Here is a 24,378-nt window from a genome sequence, read left to right as displayed (position 1 = left end):
GAAGCTCAAATATTCACTTGTTTTTGAGGACCACTTTCATATATGTATATATTCAGGTGAAATTTTTCACTCAATTACAATCAAAAGCATGAAAAAACTAAAAGCATATGAGAAAGCTACTATTCAACTGTAAAAACCTAAAAACCTAAAAATCTAATCATTCACAAACAGTGAAACAGTAATCAGTCAAGGGGTCTGCTGGAAATGTATTTAGGATAATTGAACACTGTAGATGAGTTGAGGGGCGACCTGGGAATATATCTGGCATAGTAGAAGATTGCATATGTTAGTTAAGATTTTAAAATTAGTTAAGAAGCTAAGTTAGTAATATAGGTGGCAAGAATCAAGTACCTTAGTTAAAAAGTAACAAATACATTAGGAAAGAGAAGCTAGTAGTGACAGGGATAGATGTAGCATTTGTGAAGGAGCAGAGACCATAGAAATACCTTGCCTTAAGAATAATCAAATAGTTAGGAGAGGCTTGGACCATCACCAGCAGATCAAAACAGAGAGCAGGAATCTGCAACTCCTTGCACATGTATTTGGAAATGATTCCACATGTGTCCAGCATGCTGCAATAAATACCCTTCTTTTCAACTTTAATTAGTTAAAGAGTCATCTGTCCATGCATCACTCACCTGCATGCACCCAAATTTCTGCCAATCTTACTTAACAGCACAACTCAAGACAATTTGTTGGTGCAAAGTGTTATTACCTTCTCACAGGTCCAATCAACACTGCTTTGCCCAAGAGTCCTTAATGAGAATTAACCAGAGAAAGAAGCCAACGACCACCAAAAATGGAAGCAAAAAAGGGAATGAGGCTCTACATTTTCCTTCCCCTTTGTAGCACTATTAAGTCAAATAAATTGATATTTACCAGTTATACCTAAGTTGCCTATGTTATGCTTTGCAGGTACTTATTATATTTATACCCGAATAGAAAAAAATTGACCAAGTTTTCAAAAAAGTGAACAAAACTATGATGAGTGCTCGATCCCCAGTTCTACAAGAAAACCCAGAGGCAAGATCAAATCAATTCTGTTTTTAAAAGTTGACAGGAGAAGGGAGGATGAAGGTGACTGCTCAGGGGTAAAGGCACGCTTATGACTAAAACAGCAAATAAACACTGTACAAAACCAAAGTCTCCCCTTCAAGAAAGTCTGAGCCTCATTTGAAGGCATACATGCACAAAAGTGAGGTTAAAGTACTAATCTTGGTGGTAACAGGAAACCAAACTACACTCACTATTCAAAACTGGAATACCAGCTTATATTTGAAGGCCTGGGGACAGATATTAAAATGAAAAGCAATGCTAATTTGAACTAGTGATACTAATAAAAGAAATGTTTTGGACGTCAGTAAAAAATTTAAAAGAATGGCTCAGCTAGTTAAAAAAAAAAAAAAAAGATCAGGATAAGAGTGGGCCAGGCACTCTGAGCGCATACACTAATCTTGTAGCTCCAGAAGAAGTGAAGACATAAATAAACTGTTGTGGTTCAATGTTATTTTATTGATTCCTTGTTAAGTGGTTCATTCTGTTGTACCCCCATGTTCTCCCCAAGTTGGTTTACCCCTGGTTTTACCCTTCCTCAAAGCTGTCCCTCATGCCATTCCCCACCCCTTGTTCCAGCTGCCTGTCAAGGCATCCCAGCTTGATTCCCAAACTTCTCTGCCACTTAAACCTTGGGCCAATCCCTGTCTGCAACACCCCCTTGGAACTCCCCTACTACTGGAAGCCCCATTGGCCCATGTGACCCATCTTCTCCATCCTCCTACCCCAATTGGCCCCAGACACTCGATATAATCCCCTCATTCTCCCCCTGAGGATTCCCTATTGGTTAGCTGTTTGTATCCACCTCCTGACTTGCATCCAAACAAAACCCCTGGCACAACAGAGGTAGAGGCTGTTTGTCCTGCTCTTTTCATCTGGAATAAACTGTTCCTTGTGGAACCTCAAGATGCAAATACTTTTCCTTTCTCCTCTGCCTGGTCCCTGTCGTGGCTTCTGTCTGGCATCTTAGAGCAAGTGGCTGTAAAGGTTCTGCCTCTGGTAAATCCCCATACCGAGGCAGTTCCCCACTCCTGGCGTTGTGCTGGAGTTCTAAGAGTTAGTCTGGGTTCTGGCGGTCACTTCAATATATCACATTTTCTTATGAAAATACAAAAGAACAAGGTAGATTTAGATATTCTAATCAGAAACAATCAATGGATATGACTTTTTTATTTTTGGACAAGGCAGTAAGTACTAGAGGTTCCTGGATTTACCAAGGGTCAAGGGTTTTACTTCAGACCCTGAAATAAATTCAGTGGTGTTTTGAATATTCAGATTTCACCTTGCCTGATAAGAAGGAAGAAACTGATGCTATAATGGTGATGGTAAAGTTCAGATAAAAGTGAGTAATAAAGCAAGAAAATTATATGGAGGGAATAGAAAGAAATAAAAATTTTCAAACAAACAATATTCTGAAGTATAGTCCAGATTCCTTCCCACCAGCTCAGAGCTGAGAAGAAATTCTTTTATCTCTCTGCAATTTATGTGCTATAGAATACAGAGCAATAGCTTCCACTAATCATGTGGAAGTTAAATCCTTCAAAATCTACAACAGATAAACTACTCGAACTCCACTGGAAAAATACTACTATTCAGAAAAGAAACAATAAGGCTGAATAAGTTGTACAGAAAAGTTTGGGGTTTTACTAGAAGGATGTTAGGCAGGCTCAAATTGAAAGAAAATGACATGGATAAGAAAGACGTTTTACAGCAATAAACTGTAACAATAGCAGGCATCTTTAGGAACCTTTAAAAAATCATGTGAGATGGAAAAAATAATAGAGAGAAGAGGACAAATAAAAGGAAAAAACCATTAAAACCCCAAACTGCTCGGACTTGTATGGTTAACACCACAAATATAAGCCATAAGAAAAAAAATCTAGCTGTTATACAATTGAGCAATTAAAGACAGTAGAGTTCTCTTGTTTGCCATGGGATGGAAATCATTTATGTGATGGCAAAGCCAGAGCATTCACTATCTTCTACATCACTAAAAAGTCTTGATAATGCTGAAGAGTTAGCAGAATAGATGAGGGGGTAGAAGCACAAACCAAAACGAAATTACTTTTAAGTTACAAATATTCATAAATTTACAGCTGAATGAAGCTTGTTGCTACAATATGCAAAATAGTAAGGATAGGGGAGCAGCAAACCCAGCATTTCCATCTTCATATTAGAAGATTATAGTTTGTTGGGCTAATTTTGGTTCTAAAAAAAAAGGGAGTTGATTCATAAAACATGCAAAATAATGCAGAAACTAAAACATAGTGTGCTTTGAACAAATGTCTATTATATTGTGTAATGTGGTGTGTTTGTAAGTCATATGATGAGTGGCTGAAGGACGTAGTGTTCTCTAGAATGGAGAAAAGGAGGCTCAGGAAGGACTTTCTCACTCTCTTCAACTACATGGAAGACAGTTGTAGTGAGGTGGGGATTGGTCTCTTTTCCCCAGTAACAAGTGACAAGAGGAAATAGCCTTAAGTAGTACCAGAGGATGTTTACACTGGACATTAGGGAAAATTTCTTCATGGACAGGATTATCAAACATTTGAATGGGCTGTCCAGGGAGGTGGCTGAAGTTGAGTCCCTGGAGGTGTTTAAACAACAGGGACATGATTTAGTGGTGGATTTGGCGGCGTTAGGTTAGTGGTCAGACTTGACGTAAAGGTCTTTTTCAATGTAAATGATTCTATGATCCTAAGACCAAATCACAATCAAAGATCATCAGTCCAGTTGCATAATCATGAATTTTAGCTACTGATGTCAAGTTTGGAAAGGCTTTTAATGTATTCCACACTGATGTTCAAATGTTTTGCTAATCAACACTTGCACTCAACAAAAACAGGAAAAATCTTAAAATCTGTTTAAATAAGTTTTTTCTTTCCCCCACATAACTTTAACCTTGCAAGTAAAACTGGTTGTAGAGAAACACTATGCAGTTATGAAAGTTTTTGACTAGCTAGAAACTGATAAGAAGCTACAGCCATTAGATTGTACTTTGAGATTTTTCACAGATCATCCTGTCAAGTTGAAGATCCTACCTCCCTTTCTCTTTCATTCTTTGATAGCTGCATCTGTTTTAGCATCTGAGATCGCTGTTCCATCATAAGTGTCTTCTCATATGTGAACGCAGAAATATCATTTTCAAACTGCAAAAGAAATTTGAATTAGTAACACCAGAATGAAAGTACTACTTACAAGGACAACATTAGATAGTGTACCTCTCATACTTGTATTCATTTGGTGGATGTATTCATTAGAGTAATCCTAAGCATATAATTGATCAATCACTTCTGTCCTCATTCTTAAAACTTACTATTCAAACAGCAATTTCATACAGTGAACTATACTACTGTAACAATATTATTGTGATTTTATCTAAATTTTAGGTACTTGGAATAGACTTTCCAGTAACTATTCTGTTCCAACTAGGCTGCAGAAGTGAGAGTTGAAAGCACTTACTTAAACTGGGTATGCATTGCTGCCACCTGAGCATGTGTGGGTGCTTGTTTGTTTAAAAACTGTAACTGTAACGGTTAGGCACAAATAACACATTATGCTTTGATCAGTGAGAAATGTTCAAAAACAAAGCCATTTCTTGCCATAGCAAGAAATTCTGGCATACATTCTCATATTGGCTGAAAACTAAAATACAACATAAAAATCTATACCAGTCACCTGTATTGTCACTGACTTGTAACACTTCTCTTATCCTCTGGAAGATTCTCAGAATTAAATATTACCCACAGAAGAAAAGAATAAATTGTATTTCTGTAGTGGTTTAATCCCAGCCAGCAACCAAGGCCCACGCAGACTCTAATTCCCCCACAAGTGGATTTGGGAGAGAATCAGAAGGATAAAAGCTAGAGAACTCATGGGTTGAGATAAAGACTGTTAATTAGGAAAAGCAAAAATTGTGCATTCAAGCAAGAAAAACAAGGAATTAATTCACTGCTTTGCATGGGCAGGTCCCCATAATGCATAATAGTTACTTGAGAAGACAAACAGCATCACTCCCAACATACCCCTCTTCTTCCCTCTTCTCCCCAACTGATATACTGAGCATGATGTCATATGGTCGGGAATAGCCCTTTGGTCAGTTTGGGACCTGTCCCAGCTGTGTCTCCTCCCAAACTTCCCCAAATTCCTTGCTGGCGTGGCAGTTCAAAAACCAGAAAATATCTTGGTCCTGTGCAAGCTCTGCTTCACAATTACAACAACATCCCAATATTATCAATCCTGTGCTCAGCACATACCCAAAACACAGCCCCATACCAGCCGCCATGAAGAAAATTAATTCTACCCCAGCTTAAACAAGCAGAACTTTCTATATTGCCTTCTGTTCAAAATTCAACCAAGGCTGAGCCATTTCATGGCATTCTATGTTCTTTCAACTGTACATGCCACAGCATTTGAGACTTTCATATTTAGTACTCTAAGCAAAGAACACTAAATTTTTTCACAAGCAGTTTTTTTCCTAAGTAATTGAAACAATTCTTAAAATTGTTTTCTGATTAATTAGCGTGATAAACCTTTTAATAAGTTCTGGTGATTCTATAAATGTGTGGAAATAGACATTTTCAACCGGTTTACTCATTTTCAGCTCACTTCAGAATGAGTAAAAGTTTTGGGTTTTTTTTTTTGTTTTGTTTTTTTTTTTTTTTCCATGAGTGTTACTTTGAACATTATGCTAGTCACCTTTTAGTGCTCGAAATTACATCCTTAGTTTCCAAAAAAAGTGGGCCAAGACAAAAATAGATTTTATCCTTTCTCCTAAACAGTTTATGACCCATAATTTAAAAAGGAAAAAAGTTACCAAATTAATTTTGTCACTACCTTGACTTGTGAAACTGTAGGTCCTGCTTTCAGTACTGTCTGAGGCTGGAGATGCCAAGAACAACTCTCATTTGAGCCTAGGGATTCCTTATTCCAGAGGTATTCTTACAGCAGTTGGAGACATAGACAAGTCCATCCTGTCTCATACCATATGTCTTAGCTTATTAGATTAAGCACATTTAGCCTTCCATTTCACTGCTTTCTACAAATTCAAGCTTTTCCTTCCAAATGAACCAGCTATATGGACTAGTAGTCATAAATAAAGTAAGAATTAACACATAAAACATCTCAAACTCTACTTGACAAACCCATTAAACTCACCACCACATACAGCAGTATTGTAACATGGTAAGATAATGATGCTTAACTTCTTGTTTTTCATGAGACTACAATTTTTTAATTTCTATATTTGTGCTAATAGCTCTTTATTTGAAAAAAGCTAAACCTGTTTTCCCAAGTTTAGTCCCAGTTGCACCTTAAAAATATATAACAACAAACCATTTCAACAACTTCCACTTGAGCATTTAGTCTAAGGTGGTATAAGAACATCTGAAGATCCTTCTTCATTTGAATGCTATTATCATCCATTTGAGCAACGGTGAAGATACGCATTTTACATTTTCTCCAAACCTACCAAAAAGATACATAACAGTTTGTAACACTGTGATTGCTATTACCATGCATAATTTGAACAAGGTGAAGGAGTATTTAATTAGACATGCTTAGAACCATTTAGTGCTAGAAAATTAAATCCCAGCCATTTTCTGTTGCCCTTGCCTTGTGCTGTCGAAGGAGGAAAGGCAGCAACATCAGCATACCACCATCATGAACAATCCACCACACATCTATATTTCCTTCAGTAAAACGTTCTTGATTTGTTGGAAATAAGTCAATGTTTTTAGCCACCAAAAGTGCTTGTTGAGCTGAAGTTGTTTCTCGTACAGTATCTGTAAGGGAAAACAAGACATTTTATCAAGGACTCCTAGCTTTCATACACAAATTTTGCTTTTGTTTTAAATTCAAAAGATTAAACTCTCCCAGATTCTGCTGATGCAAAAGAGGAATATTCCAGGTGTCTTGGCAAAAGAGGAATATCCTGAGTGTCTTGGTTGCAGCTGGGACAAGGCTAATTGTTTCAATAGCAAAGAGGGGTGTGGCTAGGACCCAGAGGTTACTCTACACTACTTAATGCCGTTAGTGAAAGTGGAGGGAGTCTTTTCCAAAGAGAAGGGGTTCCTTCTGGTCCAATAAGCATGATGCTGATTCTCAGCTGGAGGGAGTGGTTGGGTGGCACCAGTTCTAAGACAGAGGGAGAGGTTGAGCTGCGATCAGATGGAGCTTCATGGTGAGCATTTTTGCATATCCATCATTGTCTCTTTTGTACACTTTTTGCTATTAACGTTGTTGCTGTTTCCAGTAAATGGTTCTCAAGCTGTGATCTTTACCTTTTGTGCCTCCAATTCTCCTCTCAAACCAGGCTCAGAGGAAAAGGAAAAGCGAGTGAGCAGCAGCATGATTTGGAGTGTGTCAGTGAGAACACTAAATCAGGGAGTATGACTCCTAAACCACAACAATCTTGATTTGCTGTCTGAGGTGAGGCTCAGTGGGTTTTGAGATAACAACAGACTGCCCAGAGCAGGTCAGAAACAAATTTGATCTAGGCATTTTTGGTTTAGGTATGGAGCCACCGGTCACAATGTTGCTTGATCTGTTCAAGTGGGAGTGGTACCTAATCCTGTATATATTCTTGTATGTGCTCCTCATGATATTTTTCAGAGTAGGAAGAGGGATCAGGATTTCTTTGCTGATATGCTGAGGGATGTCAGTTTATGACATGGTAACATCAAAGACAATGACGATCATTTGGGATATATATTGACTGTTGCTCTCCTACTCTTACCTCAGGCACTACCTTTGCATATTTACTAACCATACATACTCTGCGGCAGGAATGGGAGAGGATAATTTCCCCCAGCTTTTCATCCCCTTTTCCTGGCCTTTTACACCCCCTTCAGCCTGTTATATTTAGAGAATTCTGAATTCCATTTGGATGTTAAGGAAATCATATTCTTTGTGCTAAGTCTGCCAGGTCTCCTCAGTCTACACCATGTTTAGAGTGACAGTTTTCTTAGGAGTTTGCTCAGACATCTGTCCGAAGGGTGTATAATCATGAGTAACAAGGCAAGTGGGAGAAAATGGGCCAGCTTTTGAAGGATTATTCTGCTCCAGTGGTTTGGAACTTCACTCCTGAACAACTACAGGACCATGGTAAATTAACAGAATACTTGACAGAAAAATGCTGCGGCAATTCCAAAAAATGCTGCGGGAGGTGTGAAGTTTTGCAACATGCTGGGCCTTGGCTACTATTTATCGGACACTCCACAATACTAGACAGCAGTCTCAGGGGGAAGAGGAGAAAAGCAGACTGACAGGCACTGTGGCCACTCAAACTGCAGCTGAATGAGAGGAACAACCTGTGCCAGTAGCAGTCACCCCTTTATAGAAAAAAAATCAAAGACAAAATTAGTTCACTTAGTGAAGGATGAAAAGGAAGGAGAGACCTCACAACACAAGGAACAGACAGGGCCAGAGATAATCACCCAATCCCTATCTCCAGGTGAGCTGTGAGATATGCAAAAAAAATTTCAGCCACCAGTTGGGTGAGCCCCTACTGACTTAGCTGCTCTGATGCTGGGATATTGCTCCCTGTAATATGAAACTAGATGGTAGTGAAGAGATCCCTGACCTTGCATGTCAGCATTAGCAAGGGGATTGGGAAGAAAACAGAAACTCTTAGCCTCTGGAGCCAAGTCCAGTCAAGCATGAAGGAAAGGTATTTTCTCAAGGATGACCTAGTACTGCACCCATGCAGGTGGAACACCATGGAGAAAGGTATCCAGTACATAAGAGAATTAGCCGTGCTGAAGGTAATCTATAGGGATTCAAATAACAAACAGTCCTCTGTAGATCCAGATGAGGTCCATTGTACACAATCCGCATGGGAGAAATTTGTACAGCATGTGCCATCATTGTGTGCCAACTCATTGGGACTGATGTCAATGAAAGGAGAACAAACAATGCTTCAGACATATATCTGACTACAACAATATGAAGATCACCTTTTTCCCTCCCTAATGACCTATGCCTTGGCTGTCCAAGACTGCAGACAGATCAAGCTCAAGCAAGTTAGAAAGGAGCTATCCCATGCTCTGTCAGTATGCAACAGTCGCATACTGGCAGAGCATGGCATAGAAAAGCATCTATAAGAAAGCAAGGTTGCACTGGAAAAGGGTGAAGCTCCAGAACACTTGGAATACATTGATTACATCAGCTTGTGTTGCAACGCAGAAAACATTTTTGAGAGAGGGGAGAAGATAACCCATATCATCTTGGAGGCCAGTTTTGCCATAAAGCAAAGTAAGGTCAAGGGACCTGCCCATGAAACTCAGATTTTAGGAATAAAATGGCAACATGGACATCATCAGATTGCCATGGATGTGGTCAACAAAACAGCAGCTACATTCTCACCAACCAACAGGAAGGAAGCAGGGGCTTTCCTAGGCAGTGTGGGTTTTTGGAAGATGCATATTCCAGAACACAGTCAAAGCAAAAGTTCTCTCTATTATATGACTCGGAAGAAGAATGATTTTAAGTGCAGTCCTGAACAACAAAAGGCTTTTGAACAAATGAAACAAAAGACTGTTCGAGCAGTAGCCCTTGGCAAGTTGGGACAGGACAAGATGTGAAAAATGTGCTCTATGCTGCAGCTGGGAAGATTATTTCTTCCAGGAGTTTCTGGCAAAAAAACCCCAGTACCTGGGGAGACTCAACAATGATTCCTAGGGTTCAGGAATCTAGATGCAAAGGACCTGATGCCTGTTACACCCCTACTGAAAAAGGGCTACTGGCATTACAACTGTGTATTATAAAGAGGTTCAAGCATCTTCAGAAGTGATTAGCACCAAAGCACAGCTCCTCCTGGCATTCCAACTGCCAGTGCTGGGCTGAATGTTCAAAGGAAAAATCTCTTCCACACATCATGCCACTGTTATGTGGAGTAAATGGGTCATGCTGATCACACAGTGAGCTTGAACAGGAAATCCTGACTACACAGGCATCTAGAAGTCATGACAAACCAAACCAAAAATAAAAATTTTGTACTAAAATCAGAGGAGGAAAAGGTGATGCATGCTGAGGAGGCCCCACCATATAATCAGCTACTGAAAAAGAAAAGTGTTATGTTGTTTTTACTGACAATTCCTCTCATATTGTAGGGATACATGGAAAATGGAAGGCTGCTGTATGGACTCCTGTGTGGTGAGTCACAGAAACTGTTGAGGGACAATGTGGATCAAATCAGGTTGTGGAGCTGAATGGCGTCCAGCTGGCTTTAAGTATCACTGAACAAAATAAATGGCCAATGCTCTAGCTGTAACTGACTCATGTATGGTAGCAAATGCTCTGTGGGGATGGCTAAAACTACTGAAAAAGACCTATTGGCAGCACAGAGGTAAAGCCACCTGGGCTGCTGAATTGTGGCAAGACATTGCTGCTTGGGTAGAGAAGTTGGTTGTAAAAGCATCATGTAGATGCACACATACCCAAAAGTCAGGCTATTGAAGTACATTGCAACAATGGACAGGTGCATTGGGCAGCCAAGAATGAAGTCTCTCAGGCGGCAACATAGGCTGAATTATTTTTAGCTCAGTGGGCCAATGATATCTTTAGGTCACTGGAAAAGAGATGCAACATAGCAATGGGCTTGTGATGGAGAAGTGGACTTAACCATGGACCACAAGCATGGACTACGACAGATGCACCAGTTTTGAGCTCCTGATGCAGCTTGCAACCAGCCCTCCTGCTCTGGAAAACACTTAAAACCTGCAGTCATGGACTAGATGGACACAAGAGACATCTTGGAGGAATGGATATCGACTGTGGAAATTATACTTGTTTGTATATATATATATATATATATATATATGCACACACACATTCATATACATACATACATGCAATGACATATATAAATATAGAAGTTGGAAGGATTAGAATCCAGGCACGATTTTATACCATATAAATGGTATAAAATATGGGGTGGATAATGTTTTGCTTCTGGCCAGGACACAGTTAATTTTTTCAACAGCCAGGAGGGGACATGGCTAGGACCCAGAGGTTATTCTATACCACATCAGGTCATTGCCAGGGGCAGGGCTAAGGCAGTCTCTTCCAAGGAGAAGGGGTTTCTTCTGGTAGAATAAGCATGGGCCCGATTCAAAGCCAAGGAGGAATGGCTGAGTGGCACTAGTTCTGAGCCAGAGGGAGTGGTTGGAGTGGCATGGCTATGGTTGGGTCAAGCTGCATGGTGGACATTTTTGCATGAGGATCACTTTTTTTTGTATACTTTCTGTTAATAACACTCTTGCTCTTACTGCTAATTTTCTTATTTCATTGCTGTTTCCAGTAAATTGTTCTTATTTTAATCTGTGATCCTTACCTTTTGTGCCTCCAATTTTTCTCTCCAACCCAGCCCAAGTGGGATGGGGAAAGACAAAGGGGGACAGCAAGCAGCAGTGTGGTTTGGAAAGTCTCAATGGGAGCACTAAATTGCCAAGCAGCATTCCTAAACCATGACACTGAATTTAGTGATCAACCTGCTTAGAAGAAAAAGCAAACCTGTGGTTGAAGAGGGCTGAGAAAACCGACTCCAGATTAAATCAGATACAGATTCAATTGTCCACCAGATGTTCAGTAGCACATTTCCTCCACACAGCAAATACATTAGTCACACAGTCGAATTACACATGCAAATGAGAAAGTCAATAAACACATACCAACAAAATTTTTCCATGAGAAACGATTTTCTGCCTGCTTCCACGATTGTGGCCATGCCATCAGGACCGTGTTGTGCTTCATCCCTCCTAGACCAGCTGACTGAATCAAATAGGATATTCCATCTCTGAAGTTAGGAGATACCACAATCTGGCAAAATCCTTTAGTCTTTTCTACACCCATTAAGGCCTTAACATTCTGCAATAGGAAAATTACACATAAGGAAATACAAACCATCAACACTGATAATTAACACCAGAAGGAGTAGCAGCATTAAATAATAGCAAAACTATATCAACAATGTATAACCAACATGAAGATATCACTAATTCCAAAAGAATGAACATGATTCTATGAAATCTAGAGCCCAAATTGCTACCACTCCACAAGACACCACACAGTTTTTTTATTATTTTAATTATTCAGCCTTTTATTTCCAAAGAAGAATGAACAAGACATGAGTAAAAGACACATAGATGAAGATAAATGAAGTAACACTGCTTCAGGTAAATTCAAAACCAGTGACTGACAAAGCAGGGTATGGTTAGAATGATCAGTCATTTCTTTTGGAATTGGAAGAGCTTGGAAGTGTGATGCCAAGTACTTAAAAAGATGAGGCTGCCAAAGTTCCTTAAATACCTTTGACATTAAGAGGCTAATAATTTATCAGCTCCCAACATGGAAAAACAGATGTGCAGGAGAAAATTGGAAGCACTGTCCAAATAATGATGAGATAAACTGACCAGATTAAATATCCCACAGTCCTTTAATTTCAGAATAGCTCCCCTCCTTTAAACACTGACAAACACAAAGACACGTAACAAGGTAGTTTAAAAGAAGCATTCAAACCGGTATCAAGCTTGACCAGGGAACATGAGCTTTGGCAATTATTATTTTCTGATTAAATAACTTTAAACCCCCCCCCCATCATCAGTGACTTGTGGGGGAGATCAACATGTTTCAGAAGGAAGAACTAGTACATAAATATTTTGTATTTTACAAAAAAACAGAATTTGTCAAAAATTATCAGGAACAGATTAAATCACAGAGTGCCAGGCACTGTCTCAGTATAACTTCACATCAGAAACTCTATGTAACAGAGAAAAATGTCTTCAGAGAATTTGCTAGCAAAGATAACAAGTATGTCTGTACAAATAATATCTGTGAGGGTTTATCATTTTAAATAGATGGGTTTTTTTTAATGACAGACAGAAGAAAATCTTTCTTTTCTACAGGTCTCCTAGAAACACTTTCTGGTTTAATTTCTCCAGAACCAATGAGGCCTTCAGATGCTGAAACTTTTACAATTCATCTTCATTTCCATTTTAAAAGCAATAGTTTCCTAAATCTTAACATCAAGTCTGACTCTCCAGAAAACCCATGGATTAGGCCGCCCTTAAACTCATTCATTTTCCATCTCTCAGAAAAACAGTTAAGTTAGGCTGTCTACAAATAACATTTCAAATTCTTGTGGGTAAACAGTTTCTGTTTAAAGGTTTTTTCCTGTTTTATTTCATAGGCCTAATTTTGTATTCTTCATCTTGTTTTCTACTCATACATGTTGATAGCAAAAGCTTAGTAACAACTACTTCCGCAATACAGCATGGTTGGACTTTTCAGCTTGTTTTCAAGTTAATTGTTCTCTTAGAACCTTTTCATGTGATATCAAATAGGTAATCTATCTTTATACTTTCTTATTTTAAAAACCACTATGGATAGGCCTGAATAGCAAGAGGAAGAAAAAGGAAAACTGTGAGGAAATGGGCAGTTAGCTATGTTAGCTAGTTCATTACAAGATTTTAAATGCTCATATGTTTAAGAGATGAGGTTTGAAAAAATCACATGGGTTTTTACACAGCTTTGAAGGCTATTTGGATCAAATAGTAGGCATATCAACTGGTACTCTTTTGAGCAACACTGCAGAAATTAACCAATATGGAAGATATAATGGCAATCAAAACCTACTTTTGGACATTTCAAAAACGTACAGGAAACATGATAGTTTCTCCAAATGTTTCCCCACTCTATAAAGATAAGAGGAGGAGAGTTTGCATAGGCAAGTAAACACAAGTATTATTTTTAAAGAAATTGAATTGAAACTAAATTTACTTGTGTTTGTAGGTATAGTTGGATATAATTTTAAATTATATAACAACTTACTATTTTTTCCTACCTAGCCTACTTTTTCTGGACATATGATATAAATAAAAAATAAAATAAAGGATCCCAAGAAGGATCCTGTTCACAGTTTTCTGGCAAAGAGTACTCCTAATCCTGATTCTCATATGTATTTCTAGAAAGATGTAGAAAATCACATAATGAGGATGATATTATGCCAAACATTTGCATTTATTAGTTAAACATTAAATATTTTGTTAAATATATGCTGTTTTCTTTATAAGGTAATTTGTTAAAGCTTGCTGGGTTTTGGTGATTTTTTGTGGTTGTTTTGGGGGGTTTTTGTGGGGGGGTTGGTTTTTCAGGTTTATTTTTTTGAGAGGGGTGTTAAATTTTTTTTTAATGTAATTTGATTGTAAGCCCAGGACTCTCAATATTAAAGAAAAAGCTAGGAAGTATCAGTGTTGCCTCATCCTATTAGAAAATTTTATCAAACATTTTGCTACATACACCAATCCATTCTTTTTATATAATCACTGATTGTGCTGAAAGCAAAATTAGATGTCTTATTCAACATTTTACAACAGTCTGTTCTCATTAAATATATAAGCTATCCAGATTCAACATTACAAGTATTTGCAAGTTCTCTTTTACATACCTCTTCAGCTTTGTGAGTTTCTGTACATTTGTCTAAGTAGATTCCCTGAAGCACAGAACCCACAATAGTCAGTCCTTTACCAGCCTTCAACTGAGAGGTAAAAGAAAGCAATCTAGGGTGTTTGACTAACTGCTCATTATCCAAGTTTAACAAGACCAAAAGTTGCGGCCTGCCAAACAAAAGGAAAAGAAGTTTAGTGCATACACACACATTCATTAGGAAGAACTGGAAAATTAAAATGAAGAATTAATAAAATGCAGATTAATTGCTTAATTCAATGGAAAACAGCCAACTCCTAAGTAGATAAGCCATAATTTGCAATTACAAACAACAGTTCAGGTACGGAATACATAAATCATCACAATGTCATCTTGAAAAGTTCCATTAAAGACCAGTTTCCCCTAGAAAATTATAAAATCACTCTTCCAATGTCATCTGGTGCAACCTGCTGCTTGAAATGACTAAACACTGAACATTGTTTACTGCTTCATTCAGTTAGATTTGGAAAACATCTAGAAACAAACCTCTGGGTCACCTCTTCAGTGCTTAATTATTTTATCACGTTCTCTTATTCTCCAATCCTAATCTGCTGTAAGAAATCCATCTTCTTAGTAACCTTCTTTTAGGTTTTGTATGTTTAATTAGTTAGTTATAACTTTAACCTCTTCAGCCTCCCCCTAGCTGAATAGGCATAGCCCGTCAGTCCCTCCCCACAGGAGAGATGGCCCTGTGCTCCCACCATCATCTGCAGTTGTATCTACTCAAGTTTGTCATTCCTACATCATGGTACATAAACATGGAAGAAATAGTCTAAATGTATTCTAATGAGTACTAAACAAAAATAAACATCCCCCGATATATTTACTTCTCAATGTACTATTTGTCCTTCTGTCCAGCATGCCATTGCCAAGACACACTGCTGGATTACTATCTCCTGGGAACCACAGGCCCTTTTTATGAAAGCAGCTTCCCAGTCTTGTATCACTGCTCTGAATATGCCTGTACTAGGCATATTCAGGTAAGGATAGAAAGATAACTGCAAGTTATCTATTCTGGATTTTTATGATGCTCTCAACTGAGCCACCCCTCTACCTGTGTAGGTCCTTACAAAAGGACAGTCAACCCCTTAATCATACTAAGAGTACCCAAAGTTCAGTTTCAACTGCATACTAGATGAGGATGCACTCTGTTTCCTTTAATCAATATTCAATCTACTTACTTTTCACAAATCAACATTTTATACTTTTCCTGTATTGCTACAAATTCAAAAGACTCAAAATTAGCACAGTTTAAGATGTAAAAAGATTGTTCAGTTCTAGCATTTGCACTGACACAACAGAAAGCTCATTTGGAACTGAAGTAGTCAAATATTTAACAGGATTGTCAATGCTACATTACATTGGTATTTCTGAGATGCCAAGTTCATCAGTCCCAGGAAAAATGGTAAAGTAATGCCATTGTACTGAAGGACAACAAAACACTGCATGTGCACGCACCTCATGATATCACTGAGCAGTGACTAGAATTAAAGTATCACATTACATTCATCAGAAGTGACAATGTGCAAACGTCCTTTATTTTTAAATGTTAAGTAACTTTTAAAGTTGGCTTTGAGGAAAATTAAATTTAACAAAAATTAAATTTAAAAAAAAATACATTGCAAAAATAGTAGAGGACATCTAACTCCATTACAGTAAAATGTGAGATTTTGTTTTAATGGCATCTAAGCAATTTAGAAAGTGCTACTTTTGAATGAAGCTATATAAAAAGAATACCACAAAAAAGAATTTAAACAAAAAAGGGTCCTCTGTATATCTGTACAATGTATTTCAGAGGATACATACACACACACACAAAAAAAAAGTGCTTATGGAATTGCAGTGTTTCTTCTGTAGACACAGTGAGATTCAAGGGTAACTGTTTCTTTGACACTGAAAAATCTATAATTTATCAAACATTACAGTTCTTCTGCACTTTTGAAAACCCTGTCAACACTATATGGATTTAAGTCAAGTTAGTTTGCCACAAAGTTGATGACCACAAGTCACATTCAGTTTCAGTAAAATAGTAGTATTGCAATGACATAATTGCCATGCCCAAGTTAAAACATAATTTTAAAGGTGAATCTCACTTTATCTTTACTTCACTGCTTTACCAGCAGTATTCCAATATATTTCCATATTTCAGGAATTAAGTGACTGAGAAACATAGGACTCTACCTCCAGTTCTTGGTGTGAGGAGGACCGTCTTCAACACGAAGCAAAGCATAGCGAGCTGCATTCAGAGACAGTCCTCGGATTCCATCGCCCCATTCTTTTTCCGCTCTTCAGGATACAAAAGTGATTCAATTAACAGGGTCCCATTTATTTATACAGGTCAAGTACTTTTTCTCATGTGGGGGATAATGGATGTAAAAAATGATCACTCTCTTTTTGCATGAATGCATGAAAAAACCTTGTCTTGTAGACTTAAATCAAGATTGAAGACTAACCAAGGTGAAGCAGTTCCAGACCCCTTCAAGGTAATTTTTTCCGTATTTATAAATATTTACCATCGTCTATTTTATACTTCAGAAGCATTTTTGTAATGGTGAGAGCTACTTATGTTGCTTTTTAGCACTAGAATGAATAAACGAAGGATACTTAAAAGGAATTATTCTAAAGCCGCAAAATTAGTAAGTGAAACTTGACTTCACATGGATTAGTATAACATATCTTGCCCTCAACACCACCACTATAGTCTTCTCCACTTTCTTTCCTTCCCAGCTTCTCTCCCAGAAAGCCTATAGCTCCAACCACTCTCCTGTCCATTTTCAGTCTCCCTACCTTTTCCAGTCCTTTTAATTCCAATATAGGATATTGATGATTGAAATTGGTCAGGACAATGGATTCTATAATGGCAAGGGGTCCCTATCACTTGCCCACCCTCCCTCCCTCTGATTTTCACTCATTAATTTTCTCTGAGCTAAGCTACCTCTAGTAAAGCATCTCCTTCAGTAAGGTAAATGTCCTGGCATGTGCCAGCATTTGAAGAAATTATATATAAATTTGGAATTATGCATAATTTTATGTATGAACATATATATAAAAAATATATACATGCATGCGGAACTGTTACCATCTGATCTGACTTCCTCACTAAAATCGGGAAATTGATTTCCTTATCATTAGACCAGTAAATAGAGGTGTTATAATCCAGAAAAGCATCTAATCTGGAAATGGAGATATTAAAAGATGGAGGATCCACAGGGTGGAACCGTTTATACCAGCTGGTCCACTTAAGAGCTGTGCTTAATCACCCATCAAAACAGTGGTCTAGCTTCAATGTCCTGCTCCAAGATATTACTATTTTCTTTCAGCATAGGGTATCTATCCTTAGAAAGGGACAGCATGCTCCTTTACTGATCATAATTACCTGTAGTGTTTATATGTTATTTAGTTGGGGTCTTTGCTGTTTGGATTTTTGGGTTTTTTTATGAACACAGCATGCCCTTTAAGACTCATAGTTGCTCAGCATGTCCTACAGGTATGACTGTCTCTTGACAAATGCATACAGTGCAAAGTATGTTGCAATTTAAAGATTAATTCTAGAAAGTAATCAAGTCCACACACACAAAAATGTGAGTTTGAGCTTCTGCACAAGGTAATAATAATCTACAGTCTTGTAATAGCTTCTTGATATTGAAAGGTAATATTCCTGAAGTACCAAAATTACACCTTCATCTCTTCTCCAGCGAGAGTTTCCCAGACTTATTTGCTCTTATTTCTGTGAGTTCTCGCTGATGAAAAGTATGTAACAGATCTTCCAGAGAAATTCAAATCGGAAAACTTACAACCCTTAACAGAGATCGGATCTTACCTTGTTTCAAACAATACTCTGAACTTTATTACTTCAGTTGTATCTGTTTTATACAAAAGAGCTTTTTGCTGAATAGTAAAGATATTAAATATAGAATAAATAAGATATATGGTCTTACCCTCTATATTCTATGTATTTGTATATACATCCTGCGATTAGCATGGCAATCAAAGCATAGTACCAAGAGCAAATGAACATCAAGGCAAGACATAAACTCATCCCCACGAATGAAAGAGTCCTAAAAGAAACCATTTTTTTCCATTTTTTTAATAGGCATGCAAATGTTCTACAAAGTTAATTTCTTATTTAAGGTAACTTCCAGAAAGGCCTTTCACCTTCAAAGGTTATTTTTTAGCTATTATAAAATAAAAAATGCATTGTCCCAATTTTAGCTTATATGAAAAAATTGCATTCAGAACCTTTGTGTGACATAAATAATGCATCTAAATTAGCTATAACAATAGATTTACTACATTTGTAGTATACACAGTATTGAAACTTTAGTACCTCCAAGTAAACTCAGTTTCAAAACACATTATCACATACTACTGTTGATTTGAATTTAGGCTAAAAAATTCAAACAGTAAAAAACAACTTTGTTACTTCCAGCAAAAATAGTTGATTAGTTTAAATTCTATTTGACTCATCAATTCTATTCTTCACTTCCATTGTGGTCTGTCTCTTGGCCATTAACATAAGTCAATAGAATACAGATAACAATCTTCTAAAGGTTACGAAGAAGAATGAATGTAAGTTGAAAAAATTACAAAATAATTTCCAAACTTAAGTCTATATGCCTGATTTGCCCACATTTATCAAATTTAGATGTAAATCATCTCAAAATTGAGAGTTTTGTGTATATTTTTAGTCATATACAACCTCCCAAATTAATTTTCACCTGATTTCCAAATTACAGCTAACTTTGACTATATTGACAGGTGTGTTGATATAGTTAACTTTGGTTAGTACCTTTAGTTTGGTACTTTAGTGCACTGAGTTCAAATTTAAACTAAGGGAATGCTTTCTACAAGTTCTGAGGACATCAGTCTTGTAGTTTGTATAAAAAAACAACAGCTGCTCTTTCATGCCTGAATTAATCTAAAACTCTGCTTTCACTCAGAAAAGAAAATGCCACCCCAATTCCTGCTGAACATTCCAACACCTGCTTTGGCTAGAGGTAGTCACACAGTGAGTCAGCTACCTCACTGATGTCTCTGAGAAAAATACAAAAATGAATTGTTGCCAATTGTATGTATTTGGAGGGTTAGGTGTCAAACTAGTATGTAACTACAGAGCAGATTCAACAAGCTTTATCAAAGCTAAAACTGCAACATTTTGTTTTCACTCAACTCTTTAAAAGGAAAAGCCATAAGTAACTCTTACATCCTAGAATCACGCCAGCTTATCTACTAAATGCTCTAGTATTTAAGGTTATTTCAGCAGTAAAATTTCTCAATAGAATTCTTTTTAATTAAGCTATGTACTTTTAACATACAGTTAGAAAAAAATCAAGAAGCTTCCCAGTCTTAGTTTGAGATGTTTAAATTCTTAACCCATTAAAAAAAGATTAAACAAAAAAAACCCACACTTTCACCTTCTGTATTATTACTCATTTTTTTAAAGGGTTTACTTCAGTTATCAAATGCAATGTCCAAAGCATATTTTAAAACCAGTCATCACATCATCAATGAACCAACTGATGTATATTGAATGAGACTTTTTTCTGTAGAAGTTTTAGGTTTGTGTATTTTTTGCATAACCAAAATAAAAATCGTCCTAACCTTCCTGAACATTTTTACCAGTTCTCCTTAAGTATATATACAAGGCAGATTTCATGGTTTTTCATACTCATTTTCCCACAGAAGATGTCTTGGCTTCTAAGCAGAATAAAATGTCATCCTGTAACCCTTTTCCAAATTATCTATATTAGCCACACATTTTCATTATCACTGTTATTACTATGGCACTATTCTAAAAACATGAAAACAAATTATGCTTTTATTGAGTGCATGAATCATAACTCATTTAAGTCAGAAAGGAGATTTTGCTTTATTATTGCAATAAAATTAAAAATTTAGGGCTGTATAGTTAGTTTTAACTCTTCTGAATGAAGAAATATTCCCTACCAGTGGTAATACTTGAAACGAGGTCTCCAGTTGGGAGTTCGCAAAAGCGTCTGAACTGCACAAGCCAGATTTACAAACATATAGCACATAAGGAAAAACCTGTTAAGAAAGGAAGAGCATTTTCTAATAAGAAACGTACTAGACAGATGTGCATTAAAATATAAACACAATCCAAAAAAGGGAAGGAAGGTGTCCAGTTTCCTATATGCTAGCATACAGTTTTCTGTATACTATGTTCACAGTGGCCAAGAGAACACAAGACACACATTAAGATTGCTTACAGAATATTAGGTCTCAAAATATCATATTATCATAATATAGAGCCTCAAAGACGTGTTTTGGAAACAAACGTGACAACTAACTGACAATCATGGTGTATCATTTTTGGCTGGGACAGAGTTAATTTTTTTCTTTTTCTATAGTAGCTCAGATGGTATCATGTTCTGGACAAAATCAATAAAAAAAATTCTATTCATATTCTAAAGGACTGAATTTTGTCTGTCTCTGTTAGATACACTTGACCTAAAATAGCAGTAACTATTATTTTAAAATCCAAGTTTTTTGAGAGTTGAACATTATCATTCCAGACCTCTGTCATGGAAGAACGTCTTTGTGCCTAGAAATTAGTTCAGTCCAAACAGTTTGTTGTTTCATACTATCTCCAAGATCAAATAGGAATATAATTTGATAGAAAACAAAGTCTAACATGTATTATTTAAAAAAGAAAAATAATTACCTAGTTAATTTTAAAAGAAAACATTATTTAACTTAAGAACATAAAACATCACACTTGTACTTACATTGAAAGAATCGGTGCTACACTGTCCAATGAGGCTATCAAAATTCCTATTTCACAAATACCAACAGTGAGAAGCAGAGCCCAAGTAGGTTCTCCATTTGCTTTTCCATGACCAAATATCTAGTTCAATTCAAGTTCATAGTAAGATTAGGGAAAGCTGTTCATTAGACAGTAATAAACTATGGTGCAAATCATGAACTAACTTATTTAGTCTAACTTGAACTAAAAGTAGTTATTACTTACAAAGGAAAATGATGCAATCTATCCTGTGAAAAGCCAAAATTAAAAGTGCAAAACACACATATCCAATATGAAATATGCTTACTAAAGTAAGCGAATGACTACATAACATTGAAGTCCTATGGAAGCTTTCATTGAAATATTCTTGAGAAAATTAAAAATCATATGCACAAGAGATTTATGCCAAGTAAAAAGCTAATACAGTTTAGGCCAGTACCTTTTGTAACATAGAAATTAGGTGTCAATTCAGTACTTACCAACATAATATTGACCCTTAAAGAGAAACTAGACAAGACTATGATCCTGCACAGTGCCCTACCAAAAAACATTTTGCATGTGGTAATTTCCTTTGTGGAGAATTCTCTACAGCCATACTGATGACAGATGGCAAAATGCCTGAGATTCCAGTGGTATTTATTCTCCTCCATATTCCTCCATTCAAATACAGAAATTAAGATCTCATTCATTCTCCATGTTGTCCTCTTCTTTTAGCTTCCTGTCCTCCATCTATTTTCCTACTATTATATTAAAATCCTTTTCTTTTCTACTCATGTTTCAAGTCTTTAGTTTTTTTCTTAAATATATCAGTCTTGCTTCTATAATAATGTCCTTGCGTTTCCTTGATTATCCATGCAGTAACCATATCACTCCAAAACAACAAGTGCATCCTTAAGTGTCAAATTCTTCTCTAAATAGCCTGCTTCTCTTCAATTCTCCTTCTTTCACTTCCAGAACCACAAATCTTTCCTTTTGATTCTCCATTCCTTTCAAGTCTAACTCTCAGGATGTGTAATCATAATGTCACCTTCTCTCTACCAAATTTTTGCTTCAGGCAAAAGTAAATCTTTCTTGTTTCTTTTTCTCTACACTACCCAGAACTTACAACTTACTCCATTACAGCCCCTTTCTATTGACAAGTCAAACTCCACCACTACTCAGTCCCTCCACCCCAGCATACTTAGTGTGTTTATTTCCTGTTACAGATAGTCTTGCAAGTCTTGAGATAAGCTTTCAAACTCCAAACTTCACCATACAGATCACAGCTTTGCTCTCCAAACATAATCTTTTGGAGTTTTATTTACTTTTTTTTAACTCAAGTGTAGTTTAGGTTTTGCAGAGGCAGCCCAGCAAGAATTCTCTTATCATCTTCTGTTTGCCAGCTCCCTTACTTTGAGAAAAATCTGATTTATTTCTTCTTAAACATTCACTTGGAACAAATCTTCATATTTGGAGTAATGGGATAGAATTCTATTGTTCTATTTACTGACTTAATTTACCTTACAAAAATGAATAAAAATTAGAATTTCATCTCTGTAATATGAGAAGTTTTATGGAGTTCCATAGTGAGATTAAATAACTCTGTTCACAAATACAAGCAGTAAACACAGCCTAGAGTCTAGAAGTTCAGTTATGAATTGCTTCTTAATTATTTATTTCCATTTATAGAATACTAGAGTCTCAGTTTGGAACCAACAACTTTTATGTGTAAAATCAAATATAATTAAATTGCAATGCACAAAAATGAAGCTCAAATTTGTCCTACAATAGCCTGATCAGTTATTGTACAGAAATAGAACTGAGCTCCAAATCTTTTCTTCATACTCTACAGGAACAGCTGAAATAATGTGTCAACTTTTTTTTCCAAAATACTGTAACAACATGAATAAAAAAGTCTCACTTGAATAAATGGTACAATGCCATCTCTTGCAATGGCCTGCAATAGCCGGGGTGCACCAGTGAGACTCTGGAGACCAGCACCGCATGTTGAAAAGAATGAACCAATCACAATAACCCATGGAGAAGGCCAGGCTAGTGTACCAACCACCAGATTTCCATTAACTGCTTCTCCAAACCTTAGGAAAGAAAAGGGAAACAAAAATAATTAAAACAAAACAAAACAAGAATCAGTAAGCATTAAAATAACTTTTACTATAGCTTCAACACCCACATTTCAATCTTTCTGGACAACAGCACTTTTTGACAATAAACACTGTGTTACAGTATGCACTATAGGATTTCCCAACCAAGCAATCTCTCTTTATTGTGCTGTTTTAAAGAAGACATTATAATCACTTCACATTAAGTGCTGCCTCTAAGCAGATATGCAGCAATTATCAGATATCATTTCTGAATAAAACAATAGCAGAGTATGTACATTTGTATCTTACAGATCCTTGTAAGAGCTAGGAACTAGTTTGCAGAAATCTGTTCCACTATATATACTGGGGCATAAGCAGGAGATTCACAAAAAGGATTAGCCTTTCCTTTTAAAAGTGTGACACTGACATACAAAAAGACACAACCATTTTGAGTTTTCAACATCTTCTGGCTGTTGTGCAACCTGACGCAATTTTTAATTTACTAGAGCAAACAAGTGGGTAGAAGTAAGGAAGAGGTGCTTTCATTACAGTCCTGAGTGTCCCATCCAATACTACCTCCACTTTTTTTTTAGATACCCAACTTTATGTTAATTTAGGCATTACTTGAATAAACTACAAAAAAGTTATTCCACCCTACCCCCTCCTTTGAACTGGCAGTTTTGTTTTAAAAGCAAGTAGGGTTTTTCTTGTTCATCTTACTGTTGTTAGTAAGCAGCCAAAATTAATTTTAAGGCTATCTCTACTGTGATATGACCATTATTTTTTCCTAATGTGTTCCGTTTTTTCTTAATAAAAGAAAAAGTCTACAGAAATAAGATAAGAGAAAAATTAAGGAAAATTAAATGTTTTTTGTCTTTTCAGACCTGCTTTTAAAAATAGGGTCAAGAGACACAGCAATGAAGTGACTATAATACACTGATGTTTAAATTCTTGCTTATGCCCAAGTTGGGATGCATGGCTATGTACTATTTTCAGCAG

At 36.7% G+C, this 24,378-nt stretch overlaps 1 protein-coding gene across 2 annotated transcripts in view; it reads right to left on the bottom strand.

Moving 5' to 3' along the window:
• Positions 1-24,378, bottom strand: part of SLC12A7 (solute carrier family 12 member 7) — a 74,508-nt gene that overhangs the window by 5,703 nt on the left and 44,427 nt on the right. For both annotated transcript variants that reach the window (XM_063159042.1, XM_063159035.1), the window contains exons 12-21: positions 23,199-23,373; positions 21,282-21,400; positions 20,482-20,580; positions 18,474-18,593; positions 16,717-16,821; positions 14,498-14,666; positions 11,724-11,919; positions 6,667-6,836; positions 6,388-6,519; positions 4,095-4,202 (exon numbers count right to left, since the gene is read on the bottom strand). In XM_063159042.1, coding sequence (XP_063015112.1) covers positions 4,095-4,202; positions 6,388-6,519; positions 6,667-6,836; positions 11,724-11,919; positions 14,498-14,666; positions 16,717-16,821; positions 18,474-18,593; positions 20,482-20,580; positions 21,282-21,400; positions 23,199-23,373 — 1,393 coding nt within the window. The remainder of the gene's footprint in view (positions 1-4,094; positions 4,203-6,387; positions 6,520-6,666; positions 6,837-11,723; positions 11,920-14,497; positions 14,667-16,716; positions 16,822-18,473; positions 18,594-20,481; positions 20,581-21,281; positions 21,401-23,198; positions 23,374-24,378) is intronic.

Source organism: Melospiza melodia, chromosome 1 (genome assembly GCF_035770615.1).
Source record: "Melospiza melodia melodia isolate bMelMel2 chromosome 1, bMelMel2.pri, whole genome shotgun sequence".
In the NCBI taxonomy this organism is placed as follows: Eukaryota; Metazoa; Chordata; class Aves; order Passeriformes; family Passerellidae; genus Melospiza; species Melospiza melodia.
The sequence above is the reverse complement of the archived record's forward strand: the minus strand, read 5'-3'. Positions and strand labels throughout refer to the sequence as shown.